The 22,209-nt window shown below is 38.4% G+C and overlaps 1 protein-coding gene across 1 annotated transcript; it reads right to left on the bottom strand.

Annotated features, from left to right (window-relative positions):
* Positions 1-751: 751 nt before the first annotated feature.
* LOC139980949 (eukaryotic translation initiation factor 3 subunit C-like) lies at positions 752-22,018 on the bottom strand. Its single transcript, XM_071993014.1, has 20 exons — positions 21,860-22,018; positions 21,030-21,204; positions 19,939-20,131; positions 19,348-19,464; positions 18,311-18,365; positions 17,569-17,657; positions 17,133-17,248; positions 16,405-16,537; positions 15,431-15,693; positions 14,392-14,491; positions 13,430-13,542; positions 12,924-13,047; positions 10,576-11,041; positions 9,481-9,680; positions 9,006-9,131; positions 6,423-6,576; positions 5,296-5,539; positions 4,323-4,476; positions 3,183-3,618; positions 752-2,060 (listed from the first exon to the last, which is right to left on the bottom strand). Exons 2-20 carry the CDS (start codon positions 21,191-21,193, stop codon positions 2,032-2,034), a joined length of 3,276 nt encoding a protein of 1,091 aa, XP_071849115.1. The 5' UTR covers positions 21,194-21,204; positions 21,860-22,018; the 3' UTR covers positions 752-2,031.
* Between the last annotated feature and the right edge of the window lie 191 nt (positions 22,019-22,209).

Below are 22,209 nucleotides of genomic sequence, written 5' to 3'. Positions count from 1 at the left end.
TTGCTAACATTCTTGTAATTGAGTAAATAACCAGTTCACATTGAATGCATCAAATCTCCTGAGATAGTCTGTTATGAAAATAAAGTCTCAGCATGTAAATTGATCCAAGAATACAATTAACAAACCTGTGAAACAAACAGATTATTGACTTCCATTTTTCTATATGCCTCATGGACTAAAAACGGAAGTGCTGGGTTACACATCAAAATGACTGGCAAAATATACTTCCTTGTTAGAAGTAATAGCTCTTTCCATTCAGATACCTCCCTCTCCCTAAAGCATTTATGGAACATTAACAAATTAAGTGTTCTTTTTGGTTTCCCAAATGGGAAAACTGTGGAGTGGCTCTTACCAACCTTGCAAAATGTTGCGGGGACTAGTGACTGTAAAGTCTGCAATGACTTCAACACCGATTGCAAAGTCGGTAATTACTATTATAGTTAGATTTGTCCAACACAGCAGCATACAAAAACATACTCAAAGCTGAAACGAATTAATCAAGTCACACATTCGGAGACTATGCATGCTGCATTCTTCAATACTGCCCTCACTCCCTTTTGAGAAACATTTCATACTGTAGCTTTGGTTAGACCTGAGCCCAGCCCAGACTACTGCAGTGACATTGGGTATCCTCAAGTGACATTTCAGTTTTATTTTTGTGCCTGCTAGTGGTAACACTTTCAAGATATTAGAAAGCTTGCAAGATGAATTTATGAAAAAAATATGATTCAAAGTCACAAATATTGGTACCTTCCATATTTTATTGGTCTCTAATGACAGAGCAACATAATCAGAATCCTTTTCTCATGATAATCACCTTAAGCACTGATAAACACAACAAAATGAAACTAACATAAAGATACCAATATCTTCAAAACTCTGTCACAGAGAGTCATTTGAAGAAAACACATTGAATTACAAAGCCACAAATACCTAAAGAGAGTGTGGTAGACCCCTCATCCTTTAATTTTCTAATCTAACAACTTCAATACTTCTACTCTAACAACTTCCATGTCCCCCTCCCCAACACACCGTGTCCAGTCACCGTCTAAACGGTGAGTTCTTGAATTCTTGATGGAATCGTTACGTCTTTATGTGGATGTAGAATAGACATATCTTTTGTACGAAACAGTAACAGATCAATTTATTAATGTTGAGGAATTCTATCCACCAATCAGAGTAACCAATTCCAATTAACTGAGCTTATTGAAACCAATCAGAATAGCTGATTCTGAGTTACTTAGATAATTGGAAAGACTTATAAATCATCTATACAGGTGCTCTTCACCTTGTCAACATACAAATATTGTTAACTCTGCAGCCACTGTGAGTTAACATCATTTCAAACTGTTTCTGAAATTTCAATATGAACTATTACATTCCTTAACTTCAAAAGTTCAATAAACAAACAAAATATTACATTACAATTCACTGAAATATACCCGATCCTAGCAATTATTTTTAACGTAATGCTTCTGAGAGGACTTCATGCAAAGAAAATAACCATGATAATTAGTAACAAGTTACAGAATTACTTAAATGTTAAGGATTACCAGTTACACAATTCCATTGAGATGCTTCTAGAATGGTGCTAGCCATCACCAAAGCAATCAGTATGAATCACCATAGCAACTGACAACAATCTTCATTAAAATACAATAACAAGGAGTTCATAACTATGTACAGCTGCTGCACACAGACAAGTACATGGTACATGTTGCTAAACTTTCACAAAAGAATTGTGCAATGACAATCCCCCACATTTATGCAAGCCACAGGGTATCCCATCTACATGGCATTGTATTCCACAATAAGGAGTGCACAATGGGCTGCTGTTGTGAGTGGCCCTTAATGGAAGGTATTTGACCTTGTGACCTGCTCATGGATCTCATAAAGGCCTGCATCATCGAGATGTGTCTTACTCCTTGTCACAGAGAGAGGTATAGAAGTGAAGATCCAGCCTGTAGATTTGAATGTGACATGATGTGTCTATTCTGTTCTTGTCAACCAGGAGCCATTATGAACCTGTGTTTAGTACCTTGGTCCACGACGATAACCACCTGCAGTAAAGATTGACCAAAAAAACAAAACAAAAAGTTATTAAAAACATTACAATAACTTTTGGTTCTAAAACAATGAAAAAGTTGTAAAATGTATGATCAGAGAAGTCTTCCTCACTCCTTGGAACTCTCCCTGAAAACAATTTTTTTTTTAAATTGGCAAAATTGTCCCACTGATAGGGCACCATGACCTCAACATATAAAGTTACATCTTAGATACAGGCACATGTCCATTAATTATCCTTTCCATTCAGACATCTTGTTTACTAAAAACAATAATCCAGCTGTTTCTCTACCTAGCTCACATACTGACCTCAAGAACATGGCCGCAACATCCTACAAACTAGAGCATCAATGGTACAGTAGCTCATACCAGATTGATCATTTGGATAAGTCTTTCTTAATAAATGAGCCTATTGGACATTTGTACTTAATAGGGATAGCTTTTATACCAAGTATCATGTTTGTCACTTTCATTAACAGTCATTTCTATCTGAAGGAGAAGCATTATTTTGCCTATTTTCAAACATTGACCCCTAATGACCCCTAGATGACCTTTGACCTCAAACTATCAAACACACATGGTCCACCACCAATTAACCATTGTGTCCAAGTTTCATCCAAATCCATTGAACCATGCACAAGAACAAGCAATTTGAAGCATTGACCCTAAGATTGACCCCTAAGGAACCCCTTTATTGCCTTTGATCTAAAAATTGTGTGCTTCCTATGGGAACCACCAGTCATAGATGATTATGACTAACTTTCATTAATATCCATTGCTATCTGTAGGAGAAGAAGCAATTTGCATATTTTTACAAATTGACCCCTATTGACCCCTAGATGACGTTTGACCTGAAAATCCCAAACATCCTATATGTCCCCCTACCCAATGATGATTGTGTCAAAGTTTCATCGAAATCCATCAACAGCTGTACGAGAAGAAGCAGTTTAACAAGCTTGAACAGGCAGATAGATAGATGGATAGATAGGGCGCATGATTACAATAGCTCAACCAGCACTACATGCTGGTATGAGCTAAAAACATGAATCATATTTGTTTTCTCAGGGGATGTTAGACAAAAAGTAAGCTATAATTGTGCGGAACTATTGATAACTAACCCCTGCCACCACGGTCATCTCTGTCCCTGTCTCTGCCTCGGCCTCTGTCGTACCGTCCACCTCTATCGTCATTCCTGTCATTCCTGTACCGGCCACCTCTATCTCCGTCATTCCGGTCATTCCTGTAGCGTCCACCTCTATCTCCGTCATTCCGGTCATTCCTGTAGCGTCCCCTGTTTCCACTGCGGTTATGGTAACCGCCTCTTCCCCTGTTGTAACCGCCTCTGTCCCTGTTTTGGTAGCCACCTCTGTCTTTGCCATAGTTATGGCGGTTGTCGTTTTGCTTCCAATTGCGGTCTTGACGGAAGTCCAGAAGCCTCTCGTTATTCTCAACCAGGTTACTGACCTTATCGGCCAACCGGAGAGCAAGGTTCTGGAGTTTGGTTGGTTCACAGCGATGTATGACTATCGTGGACGCGGGTTCATCCCATGAAGCCTGAGGAAGAGGAAGAGTATATTCATTAGGTGATATCACCAATGCCCTGGCCAGCACCAGCACTCTTCCAGTTTAGATACATAAATCATACAGAACTAATGGTTGGTAATCATCCTCTTTCACAAAAAGTTGTATCCTGTTTTTCTAGACACATGACATATTCTTAAATGATATTTTAATACTGCTTGGACCGACTTGTTAAAGAGTCACAAAACGTTCCATATTTTTAACCATTTTGGTTGATGTAACTTGGGATCCTGTTATTCTTTTTCTCTGATATTACTGTTCTCATTCATTCTTCTTCATTAAAAGCACTGCTCTATTGATCTCATTAAAGAAAAGAGTACAAATCTTGCTCCTATTGATTTCCAGACTTCCATTTTGCTAAGATTGACTGAGTCTGTATTTGAATGGTGTTGTTCCTATAAGGTTGTTCGGGGTTACACTATGGAGCAGTATTGTGCAATATGTCAAAAGGTTGATTGGTAACAGTACACCACTTTCCGTCACTGCCATTTATGTGATCCTACACTCTATACAGTGATGTATACAGCACACATAGAGCACATTGAACAACTTTGCTAGAGTCTGCTCGATATAAGACTAGTTATTATTATTATTATATACACTAATGTGTTAGGGAACACATACTACTGTTAATCTATCTAATCCCATCTGGCCTAGGAATATATCCATAGTCTTACCAACAGTTCCTCGTTAATGATCATCTTGCTAACGATGCTGTGCACCACTGGTTTCTCCAGCTCAAACATCTCAGCCAGCACGTCCAAGCTGATCGAGTCGTACACGCTGCCGTAGGTGAACAAGTACGTACGGAGACTCTCTTCTTGTATCTTCCTAAATTGATCATTCGAGAAATAATAAACAAAGGTTAAGAAATGATGCCCTACATAGCTTCAAATAAACTAGAGAAGCAATCCTGTAGAATATCAATACAATGTTAATAGAGCTTCAGTCAGCTGTGAAATTGGTGACTGATTCTATTGACGTAGTCAACAAGCTTTGTTTACAGCTGTTACTAGCTACAATGTTAATAGAGCTACAATGTTAATAGAGCTACAATATATAATAGAGCTTCAGTCAGCTATGAAATTTGTGACTGATACTATTGCCATAATCAACACTCTTTGTTTACCTCTGTTACTAGTTATGCCAGAGGGCATTTAGAAGGTCCAAAACCATGTAAGTTGGATACTGCAAGACTGTTTGAATGCTTAATGCACCAAAATAAGGCAAAAATGCCCAAGAATTTGTCTCTGATATAATTTATGAGCTACGAAAGTAAGTAACTTTAGTAAACAATTTCATATAGTTCACAGTGGCAAAATTTGACAAGAACTGTCCAAGTGTCCGGCGGCAGAAGTAAAAAAAGACAAACATACATAATATTCCGTGAAGCATTACATTATCTCAACACAACAAGAGAAAGGAACAATGAGAGGTTAAGGAAAAAGAGATTAATGACAATGAGAGATTAAGGATAATGAGAGATTAAGGACAATAAGAGATTAAGGTCAATGAGAGATTAACCAAAATGAAAGATTATCCACAATGAGGGATCAGAAATGTTTTTCATGAGACATAAATCAATATAACAAGAGAGGGAGACGTACTGCATTGAAGTAATCAGGTTGAGAATACAGACTGTTTGCATACCTAGTTATCAAATCTTTAACTTTCTCAGCATTATGGAATAGATTCCAGACTTTGGCATTCATCTTTTCGTTGATGAGATGTTGTCTGCAGAGACGCCAGTCACCGTACCTCATGGCCTTAGAGGCAGCCACTACATGCTCCCTCATACTCTCAGGAGGACCAACTAATGCCTGCCTCTCGCTTAGACGGAGCTGATGATGAAAGCTCTTGCTGATCATACGACGTCTGATGTCAAAGTGATGAGCTGAGATGGACGAAGGAAGACAAATTTAGTCAAGAAGAATTAAGCCATGTTTTAATCCAACAAATCTTCACAAAATAAGTTAGGTTCAAGGATTGTTATAAATAACCATCTCTAGGTGTACTTACAAGACATACAAGGTTATGCGAGCACAAAGCTGGTGTCTTACATCAATCTCACATGACCTGTGAATGTAACCTCCCTCTCTGAATCCCCTTACCCATCTAAGAACAACTCTCCTCTTGCTCCTCATCCAGCATTACTAACCTGCATCTACTCATATCACTGACTCCAACCTGCCTGACTACAACACCAAGACCTTTGAACATTTCACTCCACCCTGTCATATCTCTCTACAGAGATCATCCCCCTTCCCCTCCCTGTTCAACAACATTAGTATACTCACATGCCATGTATGGTATCTCTAGTAACATAGCAGATACCAGGTACACACACTCCAGAAGCCCCTTCACCTCCCCTTACAACAACATTAGTATACTCACATGCCATGTATGGTATCTCTAGTAACATAGCAGATACCAGGTACACACACTCCCGAAGCCCCTTCCCCTCCCCATACAACAACATTAGTATACTCACATGCCATGTATGGTATCTCTAGTAACATAGCAGATACCAGGTACACACACTCCAGAAGCCCCTTCCCTTCATAACAACATTAGTATACTCACATGCCATGTATGGTATCTCTAGTAACATAGCAGATACCAGGTATACACACTCCAGAAGCCCCTTCCCCTCCCTGTACAACAACATTAGTATACTCACATGCCATGTATGTTATCTCTAGTAACATAGCAGATACCAGGTACACACACTCCAGAAGTCCCTTCCCCTCCCTGTACAACAACATTAGTATACTCACATGCCATGTATGGTATCTCTAGTAACATAGCAGATACCAGGTACACACACTCCAGAAGCTCTAAGTTTATGTGCATGTGGAAGGGCATATGACGGCTCTTGTCAATCTTCTCCTGTTGATGGTCTCGTTCTTGCTGTCGCTGAATCAGAATACCCTGAAGAACAAGCAACACCGTGAAAACATTTCTCAAACATGCCACCAAATGAGTTACTCTCACTTTTATAGTAAATGGCCCAAAATAAACACTTCACAAGACATAAAATAACAACATCAAAGAAGCTACACAGAGACTATTGTACTTTCTAATGACAACAAAACATCCATTGTGTTATATGTATTAAACAACAAAATGTCCCCCATTTATCATGACAAAGGACAACAAGAGGTCTATTGTGTTATATGTATTAAACAACAAGATGTCCCCTGTTTATCATGACCAAGGACAACAACAGGTATATTGTGTTATATGTATTTAACAACAAGATGTCCCCTGTTTATCATGACCAAGGACAACAACAGGTACATTGTGTTATATGTATTAAACAACAAGATGTCCCCTGTTTATCATGACCAAGGACAACAACAGGTATATTGTGTTATATGTATTTAACAACAAGATGTCCCCTGTTTATCATGACCAAGGACAACAACAGGTCTATTGTGTTATATGTATTAAACAACAAGATGTCCCCTGTTTATCATGACCAAGGACAACAACAGGTCTATTGTGTTATATGTATTAAACAACAAGATGTCCCCTGTTTATCATGACCAAGGACAACAACAGGTCTATTGTGTTATATGTATTAAACAACAAGATGTCCCCTGTTTATCATGACCAAGGACAACAACAGGTATATTGTGTTATATGTATTTAACAACAAGATGTCCCCTGTTTATCATGACCAAGGACAACAACAGGTCTATTGTGTTATATGTATTAAACAACAAGATGTCCCCTGTTTATCATGACCAAGGACAACAACAGGTATATTGTGTTATATGTATTAAACAACAAGATGTCCCCTATTTATCATGACCAAGGACAACAACAGGTATATTGTGTTATATGTATTTAACAACAAGATGTCCCCTGTTTATCATGACCAAGGACAACAACAGGTATATTGTGTTATATGTATTAAACAACAAGATGTCCCCTATTTATCATGACCAAGGACAACAACAGGTCTATTGTGTTATATGTATTAAACAACAAGATGTCCCCTGTTTATCATGACCAAGGACAACAACAGGTACATTGTGTTATATGTATTTAACAACAAGATGTCCCCTGTTTATCATGACCAAGGACAACAACAGGTATATTGTGTTATATGTATTAAACAACAAGATGTCCCCTATTTATCATGACCAAGGACAACAACAGGTCTATTGTGTTATATGTATTAAACAACAAGATGTCCCCTGTTTATCATGACCAAGGACAACAACAGGTATATTGTGTTATATGTATTTAACAACAAGATGTCCCCTATTTATCATGACCAAGGACAACAACAGGTATATTGTGTTATATGTATTAAACAACAAGATGTCCCCTATTTATCATGACCAAGGACAACAACAGGTCTATTGTGTTATATGTATTAAACAACAAGATGTCCCCTGTTTATCATGACCAAGGACAACAACAGGTATATTGTGTTATATGTATTTAACAACAAGATGTCCCCTATTTATCATGACCAAGGACAACAACAGGTACATTGTGTTATATGTATTAAACAACAAGATGTCCCCTGTTTATCATGACCAAGGACAACAACAGGTCTATTGTGTTATATGTATTAAACAACAAGATGTCCCCTATTTATCATGACCAAGGACAACAACAGGTACATTGTGTTATATGTATTAAACAACAAGATGTCCCCTGTTTATCATGACCAAGGACAACAACAGGTCTATTGTGTTATATGTATTAAACAACAAGATGTCCCCTGTTTATCATGACCAAGGACAACAACAGGTACATTGTGTTATATGTATTAAACAACAAGATGTCCCCTATTTATCATGACCAAGGACAACAACAGGTACATTGTGTTATATGTATTAAACAACAAGATGTCCCCTGTTTATCATGACCAAGGACAACAACAGGTCTATTGTGTTATATGTATTAAACAACAAGATGTCCCCTATTTATCATGACCAAGGACAACAACAGGTCTATTGTGTTATATGTATTAAACAACAAGATGTCCCATTTATCATGACAAAGGACAACAACAGGTCTATTATTCAACATATCACAGCACAGGATTGCATGCAGGTGTGTGTAAAGGTTTAACAAGGTTTGACACTTAAAATATGCAAATATGCAACAACTGGCCAGCTCAGTCATGACAACAACTTATTCCAGTTTGATACTCAGGCTATGAGTAATGACAATTAACACACATTTGAGCTCTGTAGGTCCACTATATCCATTCTCATCTTCAGACAAGAACACCAAGTACAATTGCCAACAAGACCATCAACTGTTTTTATCCTCCCATAAAAGTATTCATGCTATCAAAAATAATTCCTGAATTTAGCAAAAATGACATCTTGTACCTGAGCAAGGAGTTCCTTAGCTCTTCCTCCACTCTGCAGATCCAGCAATGCATTGTGGGCATCCTTAACGTTGCCATGGCGGAACGCACACAGACCCAGCTGGGCTAAAGTTCGATTGTATTGGATCTGTTACAAGAATGGAAGAAAAAAAGGAATGTCTCGTTAGTATTTAGGATCGGACCCTGCCCTAATTTATCCAAACCAACGAAGCTTGAAGAAGATTAGAAGAAGTGAGAAGACTTTGCTAAATGAGGCTATAAGACCTGGAGAGGAACATTCTTGTCTCATAGGGAATGTGCTGGAGATGGTGATGTCGGGGTAGGGGGCAGAGGGATGGGGGAGGGCAGTGAACATGAATGAGACTTGCATTGACATGCCTTAGATGTATATATGCCATAGTCTTATACCATACTTTCTGCCATTAAGCATGAAAGTGAAGGATTTCTTCGCCGTGGTCAGAATTCTGACCGCTTACCTGAGTGGGAATGTCCGAATGTTGGATATTGTTCTGCAGATGTGACATCATGATGAGGTCACGGGCCTTATACCAGCGATCATGTAAGGCGTGGTGGTAGATGTGGCAGAGCATGGCCCGGGTGCGTATGATGTCCGTACTATCAACGGTATAGATGTACTTACACATGCGATCAATCAGAGAGGTAGTGTTCTCAACGGCTACAAGCAAAAAACAAAAAAAAGTCATATATAGATGTGTATATATAGATGTGTATATATAGATGTGTATATATATAGATGTGTATATATGGATGTGTATATATAGATGTGTATATATAGATGTGTATATATATAGATGTGTATATATAGATGTGTATATATAGATGTGTATATATAGATGTGTATATATAGATGTGTATATATAGATGTGTATATATATAGATGTGTATATATATATATATATATATATAAATAAAGATTTGAGGAAGGAAACTTAAAAATAACACAGAAGATATGAATAATTACAAGAATAACAGTTAGCAGTAAACAGTTCATGAACCACTGAATACCTGATTCTTCTTCCATTGCTCACTGGCTTGAAGAAAACATCCAAGAATATAGAATAAAGAAGATATGTGTCTAAATTCTTAAGAAATTTGATGCTGGGTACATCTCTATGTAAAGAGGGAACATTCTTCCAACAAGTGTAAACAAAGAAGAAGCATTCTGTGTAATAAAATAACTATACACATCTTAGGACTTGTCTAGCAAATTGAACATTTGCACATTTTACTGGATAACTTATTCCCTGCGGTTGCAAAAGATTTCTCTACGAGTTCTATCACCACAGATTATACCCTGAGCAGATAAAGGTAGATTCCATGAGGAGGGCTGCTGCAAAAAGAACTCTAGCACAACAGATCAACCCGAAGCAAACTAAATCAACAACAGTACAGATTTAACAAACTGAGAAATTTTAGAAATCTATGTGCAACTTACGAAAAAAAAAAAACCCCGAAAAACAAAAGAAACCATCACAGATGGAGAAAATGAAGCATTCAGGAATTAATACTTTGACATGTTTTAATATCTGTGGTAGATATATTCAACTCACAGCCACGTGGTATTACTTCATCCTCCTCCTCGTCTTCCTCTGTATCCACTACCTCTTTATCACTGTCCTTCTTTTCCTCTCCGTTCACTTCAGTCTTCTCCTCTGTCTTCTCCTCGGTCTTCTCCTCCGTCTTCTCCTCAGTCTTCTCCTCAGTTTTCTCCTCAGTTTTCTCCTCGGTCTTTTCCTCGGCCTTCTCCTCGGCCTTCTCCTCGGCCTTCTCTTCGGTCTTCTCCTCGGCCTTCTCCTCGGCCTTCTCCTCGGGCTTCTCCTCAGTTTTCTCCTCGGTCTTCTCCTCCTTGTTATCCTCTGTCTCTGGTTCCTTGATGATGCCATCTTCAGTTTTATTTGCTTCTTCCTCTGCAGCCTTTAATGCTGCCGCTGCCTCTTCCTCCTCTCGCTTCTTGCGATTCTCTATCTCCTTCTTCTGTCTTTTCTTCAGGAGTTTGTGGAGGTTGTCGTAATCATACTGGGAGAGAAGATCAAGAATCATACTATGGGATATAATCCACAAACATGATAGCAGAGATAATTCCCCAACTCTATTAGCAGAGATAACCTAGGATTATACTGTGAGAGAAAAATCCAAAATCAAACTAGGAGGGATAATCCCAAAACATGATATGAGAGATAATCCACAATCATATTAGCAGAGATAATCTTCAATTATACTATAAGAGATAATCCAACATTTTCATAGGGGTGAAAATCCACAAACTTACTAGGAGGGCTAATCAACCATATTAGCAGAGAAAATTCTCAATTATACTATAAGAAAAAAACCACAATGATACTGGAAGAGATAATCCACAAAATGTCTAGGCGGGCTAATCAACCATATTAACAGAGATAATCCACATATACTATATATAAGAAATAATCCACAATGATACCAGAGGAGATAATCCACACTTTCTAGGAGGGTTAATCAACAATCATATTAGCAGAGATAAACCACATATACTACAAGAGATTTATACTTACAAATCTATACTTAGAGTGATAATTCACAGTTATCTTGGTGTACCTGTATGAGCTGCAGTGTACCTGTATGAGCTGCAGTGTACCTGTATGAGCTCCAGTGTACCTGTGTCAGTTCCAGTGTACCTGTGTGAGCTCCAGTGTGCCTGCATGAGCTCCAGTGTACCTCTTTGAGCTCCAGTTTACCTGTATGAGCTCCAGTGTACCTGTGTCAGCTCCAGTGTAACTGTGTGAACTCCAGTGTACCCTTGTGAGCTCCAGTGTACATGTATGAGCTCCAGTGTACCTGTATGAGCTCCAGTGTACCTGTGTCAGTTCCAGTGTACCTGTGTGAGCTCCAGTGTGCCTGCATGAGCTCCAGTGTACCTCTTTGAGCTCCAGTTTACCTGTATGAGCTCCAGTGTACCTGTGTCAGCTCCAGTGTAACTGTGTGAACTCCAGTGTACCCTTGTGAGCTCCAGTGTACATGTATGAGCTCCAGTGTACACGTGTGAGCTCCAGTATACATGTGTGAGCTCCAGTGTAACTGTGTGAGCTCCAGTGTACCTGTATGAGCTCCAGTGTACCTGTATGAGCTCCAGTGTATCTGTGTGAGCTCCAGTGTACCTGGATGAGCTCCAGTGTACCTGTGTGAGCTCCAGTGTACCTGTGTCAGCTCCAGTGTACCTGCATGAGCTCCAGTGTACCTGTATGAGCTCCAGTGTACCTGTATGAGCTCCAGTGTATCTGTGTGAGCTCCAGTGTACCTGTATGAGCTCCAGTGTACCTGTATGAGCTCCAGTGTACCTGTATGAGCTCCAGTGTATCTGTGTCAGCTCCAGTGTACCTGTATGAGCTCCAGTGTACCTGTATGAGCTCCAGTGTACCTGTATGAGCTCCAGTGTACCTGTATGAGCTCCAGTGTACATGTGTGAGCTCCAGTGTACATGTGTGAGCTCCAGTGTACCTGTATGAGCTCCAGTGTACCTGTATGAGCTCCAGTGTACCTGTATGAGCTCCAGTGTACCTGTATGAGCTCCGGTGTACCTGTGTCAGCTCCAGTGTACCTGTGTCAGCTCCAGTATACCTGCATGAGCTCCAGTGTACATGTGTGAGCTCCAGTGTACCTGTATGAGCTGCAGTGTACCTGTACCAGCTCCAGTGTACCTGTACCAGCTCCAGTGTCATCTCCAGTGTACCTGAATGAACTCCAGTATACCTGTGTGAGCTCCAGTGTACCTGTATGAGCTTCAGTGTACCTGTATGAGCTCCACTATACCTGTATCAGCTCCAGTGTACCTGTATCAGCTCCAGTGTACCTGTATCAGCTCCAGTGTACCGGTGCAGTAACAAAGCTTATTGTATTTTGCCACAAAATGTATTTTTCTTACCTTGTAATAAAGGTGCATGATATATCTGAGATAGACACGACATATATCTTCCTTGGTCCCACGAGTCTCAAGATGATCCAGAAGTTTGACGATGATGTCAGTAACTATCATCTCGTCCTTCAACCTGTTAGCAACCAAGACAAACAAGAACAACAACAGCTTGTAGAGAGATTGACAGCGAGTACTCTATAAGTCACTTTATTAAAGCAAATCTGGTGATATGTCCAGATGTTACATTAAAACTAATCTAGTGCAATACCATTTGTATACATTAAATACAGCAGACTAACCTTTGGGTAGTTTGTTTTCAATATAAAACTGTTGCTCACTTATTTTCTTTTTCTCAGCACTGAACATTTAAGTAGTGTAAAGTTTACTCAAGATGCAACCTTTAGTTTGACAAAGCAACTTGTTCATCCCATAAAAAAACAAATAAAATAAAACATGAAAGAATATGCCCTTGCTACAGATGTGGAATCGACCAAAATGTCTGACTGCTGACTCACCGATCTACATAGTCTGTAGAATGGGCATCAGTGGCCTGCAGAATCTTGGTGTACTCTTCGTCCATTTTCTCAACCACGGTCAGAATACAGGATCTAATTTGGTACGGGGGCTCCTAAAGAACACAAGAAGTAAAGAAGTGAGGGTTCTGAGGACAAAACTAATCAATTAACCCTCCACTCATATGTCTCTCCTGAACCTACAATGGGATCAATTTTCGTTCTCTCTCAACTCCCCGTTAGGTACTAAAACGACATGAACAGACTCATTGGGTTTGAGGAGAGAACAAATTAAGAGTCTAAAGGGGTTGAATCTTAACAACAGGTCATTGCAGGATAATACAAAACTGTGGCAACAGCTATCCAGCAACATGATCCAATTATTGATAGGATATTGGGTATAAATCCAAAGAGTGATCCCATTTGATCCTTGCTTTGATTTTTGTCTTCCTTTGCTAAGCGGTGAACGATCGATTGGAATATCGCAAAAAGGTGACAATAAATGTTTAATACAAGTTCTTCTCGGGTAATGTTATGAACTAGTAACTCATTTTTCGTCTGAAGAATCACAATGGCTAAGTTTTGCCTTTATTATTACAACAAGGTAAACAGGTAATTACAGCATGATTGCAACTGCATGTTGGAATGAAGGTATGTCTCTCTCTGTAATATTTACAATGAACTGAGTATATACTTGCAAATTTAACAAAAGAAATCAATGCTGTTAAATCATGTTTTTTCATGTTAAATAAGCAAGTCATTACCCGGCTAAATCTAAGAAAATGATGATGTGTCCCATTTACAAATGTTCTGATTAATTTCATGATTCCTGGCCCCATTTGAGAGGTTTAGATTATGTTTCCATGAAACCCATCTATGTCCCTGATCTGTCAAGTACATAACACACTTATAGTAGCTAAATCAACCCAAAATGCATATTTTGATAGAAAAATTGAAAAACTCACGTCATATTTTTCAGAGTCGTCTGGAACAGTATCAGAAACTGTAAGAACGTCTGCAGTTTCAGAGACAAGCTGAAGAGCTTCTTTGATAAACTTAAGACACCTTTAGAAAAAACAATAACAAACATACATCACAGGGGTGTGTGTTACCATGGCAATTTGACAATCTCAAAATACTAATAGAGGCACTATTGGGTTGATACGTTGGAAGAAAACTGTAGACAAAGGATTTCAGTTCCAAAGACAAGCTAAGTATTTAAGTTTCAGAGACAAGCTGAAGAGCTTCTTTTATAAACTTAAGACACCTTTAGATAAAAAAAACAAAGGGGAGTGAGTTACCATGGAAATTTGACAATCTCAAAATAATAATATAGGCACTACTGGGTTGATACGTTGGAAGGAAACCCTAGACAAAGGAGTGTGAATATTTCATATTGATTGCAACAGTACTTGATATAACTGCAAACAAGACTAAACAAAGATAAATGCAAGAATTCTGTTTACTCTCAGTACTGTGCTAAATATTCATGAACAAATTTTCATTGCCATTGTATTTGAGCTATATTAATATTAATAGGAAGAGACACCTGTCCATACTCGCAATTCTCATTAGTTTTCTCTCCCACGAATAAAGATGTTCATGAATAAAAGGACCGGAGTAGTATTTTAAAATCAGCAATGCAAGAACATGCACATAAATAGTTCCGTAATTGTTTGACTATCTTTTGTGTATTCAAAGCAGATACAAACATCAAGCTGATATCAACGAAACAGAACAATTAAGTCTATTTTCTTCACCCATTTTATGAAAGAGTAAAATACTTTCTAGCAATCACTTAATCTGAATGAATCTGACAAGAACTGCTCTAAGAATACTTTAAGTTAACTGATGAAAAGCTATCAACTAATCTGAGTCCTCTGGGTATCTGTTCTTGACTTGTTCTCCCCTTTTTTTCTTCTCTTTTTTGTTGTTGGGGGGGGGGGCTTTTCCTCCTCTTTTTTTTGGGGGGGTGGGGGGGCTTGATATAGACCATCTACTCACCGTTCCCACATCTCATTCTTCATGCAGGAGGCAATCGTAGGGTTGTAATCAAAGACTGCTGCAATGATATTGAAGAGGATTTTCATGTCAACTGCTGGACCCAGATTCTGTTGGCTGGCGATGGTTCGCAATTCTTTCAGGAGCTCAATCTGTTCATTTCGATCCGTACCTCGCTTACCGCGAGCAGAGATGATTTCCATCAGCTTCTTCAGGATGACCTCGTGGGTAATTTCTACGTCCTTGCCAAACATTTTGGGCTTTTCCTGGGGATATGTAACATGTTGTGATTATTTATATTGATTTTTTGTCTGAAGGTTGATAGATCACTTTCCAATTTCCATGATATCACAGCAAGAAACGTTTTCAAGTTTCTGGAGTCAATCAAATAAATAGACTATCGAGATATTTTTTCAATAATGGTTCACAAATAGTGACTTCAGAATTAAGTACTGATAACATTGGTTAATGTACTGCAGTAAAGATGAAGTAGTATGCTGCCACCTTTCTGTTATTACCTTTATATACCGTATTGGACAGATTTTAAGTTTAGAATATAGTACGTAGAGCATCATAACACACGTCTCTTGTTTGCTCTCTGCATCTTTGTTCATTCTATAAACATGCCCTTACCTAACACCCAAGGATATCACAGTTAACAAGTCTCAAGTGCATTAGAAGAATTTGCCATTTCAAGTAAAATCATACTTCCAAAGTATATCTCGGCAGTAGAATGTCATCATTGCCAGATATTTTATGTCTCGTTCGGGAGAGGGGGGGTGGGAAGGGGCATAAGAGGAAACTGTAGTTTGTGGTCAGTTAGTCAATAACTTATACACTAACAATAGGACTACTGTAACACATGCTCCTTTTCCTTTATGAACTTTGACTTCATTAACACCTAAAATATTAAAATATTTACTAAAAGTAAGAATATTTTATATTCAGAGTCGGGTCAGAAGGTCAATGAGACTTACACTAGACTGAGGGATTCCTCGTTTCACCTCCTCCCATTCACCATCGTTATCATTCTCCTCTGCCTCCTTTATTTTCTGCTCTCTCTTCTTCTCCCTCCTCTTGGCTGCTTTACCTGCATCTTGTTCCGTAGTCCTGGAGAAAACAGAACAATTACGATAACCAGATTCATCTTCCAAATCTGTAAATAAACATATCTCTAGGCCTGACCCAATCGATTATTCTTTTACTCAATTCTCTTCATTGCATAACATGTCCAATTGACTTTAATTTAAATTATGGTTAACTTTTTTTTCAGTTTCCAAGAAGGATGAATACTCAAACAGGTTGGTGATTAAAAGTACAGAGAAACCAATCACTCTTGCAGAATATCATGAGAACATGGGATCTCTGGTGGCCTTTACCTAAACAAAGTCTTGAAATTTGATCAGTTTTAGTTCTGGCATTTTTCATTCAGCACTAAAAGTATTTAAACTTAGTCCACCAAATGAAACCTTAAAACTTACAAATAACATCCATCTGGTCAAAGCACGATCTTATCCTAACGAAAAATTTCACTTTAATCGATTTTGCAGAGTTTTTCAGTCAACCAGATTATTAAGCAGATACTTTTCCAACAGATATAATTTTCGTAAATTATTAACGTTGACCACATTAAATACGATATCAACTTCTGATGTGGTGTTATCTATTTTATTAAATAGCAACCATGAATAAATGCTTTACAAACCGTTTTAAGAAATGAGCGGCCGTGAGAGTTCCAGCACCGCCCTCTAGATCGGAGTCTGAACTGGAGGAGCCACTACTGGAGCCCCAATAGTCATCGTCACTTTCATCACCACTGCCCTATAATTGAAAGCAAAGGCAAACATCATTGTAGACTTAACTGTCCAGTCCTAGGTCTGCTGAACAAGGTTGAAGCATAACCAAACAAGAAAGTTGAGGGAAGGCCATTACAACAACCACTCTGATTCACAATATTCCTGAAACCTATACCTTAATACCTGATGATTAACAATTTGAAACAAAAACCAACAGGTCCCGGTCACATCACCTTAAACCACCTCCTCCTCTTTCACCTCAGCTGGATCTGATTTTACCCTGAAAAGCATTTCAGTCACCCCTTTTGAACCCATAGGAACCCCCCAAAAAGTAGCTGTCCTTACCTCCAGAGCAGCTTGCTTAGTGACGGATGGAACGGCTTTCTTCATGAAGTCTGCTGCTTTGATGGGCGAACCAAATTCATCGTCTGAATCTGTTCAAAGTGAGGTTTTATCAACAATTTATTATATTAAAAACATGAAAAAGAAGTGTTCTATTTACAAATTTTCCAGACTTTGATCCTTGATACAATTCGTCTAAAACTCATCATGCATGATCAAAGGCTTCCCAGTGTTAGGAACTATTCCTTCCTGACTCATGTTGAAGACTTCAATATTTTCATTTTGTCCTCGGGAATTTACAAGAAAACAAAACATGTATAAAATAGAAAGCTTTCCATTACTTAGCTTGCATCTGGCAGAGGAGGGTAGTGTTGTTTGGGCGGGGGGGGGGGGGGTAAATTGAAGACAGATGAAGCAGTCAAATGAGAAATAGTTTAGTTATACTTTTCTAAAGGATTAACCTTTAATCAGGTATATTAAGAAATAAGGAATTATACTTTACTAAAGGAATAAAGAATACTAAAGGATAATAGAAGACTGTCTAAAACCAAAGTGAGTTCAGTTTTAGGCACACCACAGCTAGACTGAACATGACCGGGGCAGAGGGGGGCGGTAATTATAGCAAACAATAGAGTAGAACACAGGTTTGGGGCATATTTGGCTATGTTCATAGTTTGAAATTAAGGCCATCCACTTTCAAACAAAGAAACGTTTAGAAGAGGAAGAGAGTTTATGGATATCTTACCAGAAGATTCATCATCTTTGTCGTCATCACGGTCACTCTTCTCTGCATCTGGATTCTAAGTAGAGGTCATCGAGAAAACAAATAAATGGGCGTGAGTGGACATTCTCATTAAAATGCCAGGATGGACTTAATAGTACTGATTTGTTCATGTTCTTCCTTGAAGAGATAAATGTTAGTACGTTGCTTCAAATTGAACAAGCTACTAACTCCAAGTCGTGTGATAACATAATTACCTTCCTCATTGCAAGAGGTTTGTGTGGATACAACCATTTGGCTGCTCCAAATCAGTCAGTCATTATTGGTTAAATTCTTCACAAAAAAGGCTGTTGTCCAACAAATTTCATTAAAAGTTTTACTTTGCACTGTGATATGTTGCTTAACATTGACCAAGCTACTCGGGCGCTATATTTCGTGCTGAGTTTGTATCTCACCATCCAAGCAATTAAATATTTACACATCAACTTTATGATGAGAACTTTATTTTGGCTCCTTATAAGCTAAGTTATCAATGATTTAGTGCTATGGTCGCAACTGTAGGGCTGGAACCAAAAGTGGTTTGCGAAGAAAAATCAGTTCTGTTGAAAAGTGCAATTTTTCCAGAAATTCTATCTACAGCTTTCAGAATTTGCCTAAGATCTGAGTGGTGGGAGTAACAGATTGAAGACTGCTGTTTTAGTCCATTACAATTACATTCTGTGTCCGACACATTATTTGAAAGTTCTAATTTGCACCAATTGTTTCCTGATGCAATACTCTCTGGCACTTAGAGGTCTTTCCTTTCTTGGTTAAGTGTATTACCAATTGATAGATTTAGCAATTATCAAAATGCACCCTTAAAAGGGTTTAAAATATTGCATATTTATTCGGAGGTCACTTTGAAAAGGTGTGTAACTAGTAGCTGTTATACGCTCTCTGTTCTTTTGTTGTTTGCGTCCCTAAAAACACTCTTTTAAGTTCGACCTTACAGCTATTGAATTAAACAAATGGATGGCTAATCCTACTTTTAAAAGTTAAGAACCAATTTAACACAGACTTACAGCTTTGTAGGCAGAAATCTGTTCCTCCAATTCTCGATTGTTCTTCCTGAGCTTTTGTCGCAGTGTGGAGAGTGCCTTAGCATTCAACTTGCTCAGTTTTTTCTTATCCTCCCAACTCTGTACGAAAGAAGATCAAAAATAGATAAAATGGTTGCAAAATTAAGTGATGAGTAGGAACTTATGCTGATTCTTTATGGTAAGAAGTAATGCTATGTCGATACAGCAAACAGTGAACCCTAAAACCAAAATGAGAAAAGATGTAAAAACTACCAAATATAGCCAATTCTCACAAATATCTGGTTAAGTTTATTGGAAACCAGTATCTCAAAGTTTCTTTACTGCAAGAAAGAAGACTTGAGCAAGTCTAAAGATGAATGTTTCATCATTGTATGCCTTTGTCTATCTTTGTTTTTATTCATTCCTTTCTTATTTTTGGTGAGAAAAGTTGGAAACAGTGTTTGCATACTAACTTTTTGATTTAATATTTATAAGGATAAATGAAAGAATCATTTGATTTATTTTGAGTTACTTCTGTTTGAATGTCGAATGCCAGGGATTCCGAACCACCATTTGAAAGAAATAAGAACAAACCTCGTTGACAAACTCTTCTAGCTCAACCAGACATTTGATGTAGAACCTTGGTGCAGTATCCCCTACTTGGAGTACATTCTTTGCTTTCTGATAGATTCGTTGCAATTCTTCAAAGCTGGTCTGTATATTTGAAATGTCCCGTACTTTTTTCTGGTTCCTGATCTTGGTAATGATGTCCATAATTTCATCTTGCCTGAAAAGCAATCACACATAAAGTATCATCTTAATTGTCCCAAAGAAACATTGTACTGCAGCGATGGGTGATGCATGATAGGAACATATAAGTATGGTCGTGTCTATTGGCACGTGCACGTGCCAATAACAACCGTTATTGTTACGTTGACGTACCAATAAGCATCGATATTCGCACGAAAATGCTCGTGCTTATAGACAGTGACTTTACACACGAAGGCGTGCCAGTAAGGTAGTTATTCGCACGAACGTGTATGTGTCAGTAGGCATGTTAGCATGTAGTGATTAGAAAAACACTGAGTAGGCGGGGAAGGTAAACCATGGCCCCAACCACAGTGTTGGGTGTGCACGGTCGATTTGCCCCCCCCCCCCACTCGCCCACCCTGAAGATTTTGGTCGATGAAAATTTGCTGATTCTCAAAAAAAGGTTATCTTTTTCAAAATCAATAGCCAAATCTGTAAAATATGAGAGAAATCAAAGATGTGATCAATTCTGGGAAAATTCAGAGGAATAATTAAAGATTTTATTTTAATATTTCAGAAAAGATTTGTTGCAAAACTTTCTTAAAATGCATAAGGAATATCATGAATTTAATTCATCTAGTCGCTTGTTTGCTGCTGCAACGGTTTTGGAATCCTTTATTACAAAAATAGAAAAAGTATCCATATCCTTTGAACATAACCCTGGAAATCGCCATAGTTATCAAATTCCTGTTCCATTGTCATGCACTGCTGTGTTATTGTCCTGTTCATCCCTCCCGGCCAGCACATATCAGGACAGTTCATTGGTTACATCAACCACAAGCGCTCATTGGTCAAGTTACATGCATGCTAATAGTCAATGTTATTCGCACGGTTACGTTCGTGCGAATAGCCACAACGTATAAGTATATACAAACCTTTTAGACTTTGCACTCCTAACCACTCTCTTTGTGTCTTCCTCGCTGTCACTGAAGAACATTTTGACAGCCTGCGATGCAGGCTTAATTGGCTGCAAGATCTCATCTTCTGAGGATTCTGACTCACTTTCAGATGATCCCGTGGCAAAAAAACGTGAGGCCATGGTTTATCTTACTGTAAAGAAAGGAAAGTGATATTATAAGTAAATTTTGAATTATCTGTAACATGCAAATATAAACTGTATTCATAAATGTAAATGCTTTCATTTTGATGTTAACCGTCTAGGCCTAGATTAGTACTAGTAATAGTATCAAAATAGGTTTTGAAGGTATTCTTGCTGGAGTTGGCATTGTGGGGGGAAGGGCTTCCTTACATTACTTGTTTAGATGTATTACTTCATAAATCTCTTCATAATCTCTAACAGCATATTCTGGCTGAAGGCGCAGTCACTGTGGAGGATGTTTCTTATTTTAACTTTTACTGCTTTGACTGGAGTCAGATTCCGTTGTCACGAGTCACAGCGGTGTTTAAGCCTTTGCCTACTTTATTTACTGGAGTTGCAGTGGAGATGCTTAACAACTTGTCTGCATCTCCACCTAAAGCAGAAACCTTCCGAAAGGCCGTTATTCTATAATTGTATCCCATTCTATTTGACTGAACAGAGCTTACTGCCTACGAGCCGTAAGTTATCCTAACGTCTAACTGCACAAAGTAACTGCAGTTTTCACAGGCCTAGGCTAGTGTGTGCCTGTACGCTGCGTAAGTCTTGAAACAGATGGCAGATGTACCTTAACAATTTTCAATGATAAGTTTATACAACAGAGCCTACCTCTACACGATCGTGGAGAAAACTCGTTGATATCGCATGGATTTTTCACAATTTTGACTTGTGTTCTGTATCGTCCATGCAGTAACACCTCTCTCAAAGGTACGTTCCTGTATACATAATTTGTGTTGTAAATGTATGCGTGTAGGCCCTACGGTATAACGTGACTGAGTATAGCCCTGCCTGTAAGAATAACGCTAAATAGTGCAGCCTACTGTGCAAACGTGCTAATTCATTTGCCATTCGCGCAATATGGTTGATTTGACAAAGTCAGAAGCATTATCACCAAACAATATATTTTATACAAAATGGCACCCAAAATGTAGAGAAATACGTTAGATAATTAATATAGG

Source organism: Apostichopus japonicus, chromosome 15, assembly GCF_037975245.1.
Source record: "Apostichopus japonicus isolate 1M-3 chromosome 15, ASM3797524v1, whole genome shotgun sequence".
Classification (NCBI taxonomy): Eukaryota; Metazoa; Echinodermata; class Holothuroidea; order Aspidochirotida; family Stichopodidae; genus Apostichopus; species Apostichopus japonicus.
Note: the sequence above shows the minus strand (reverse complement) of the source record. Positions and strands in the feature narration are given on the sequence as shown.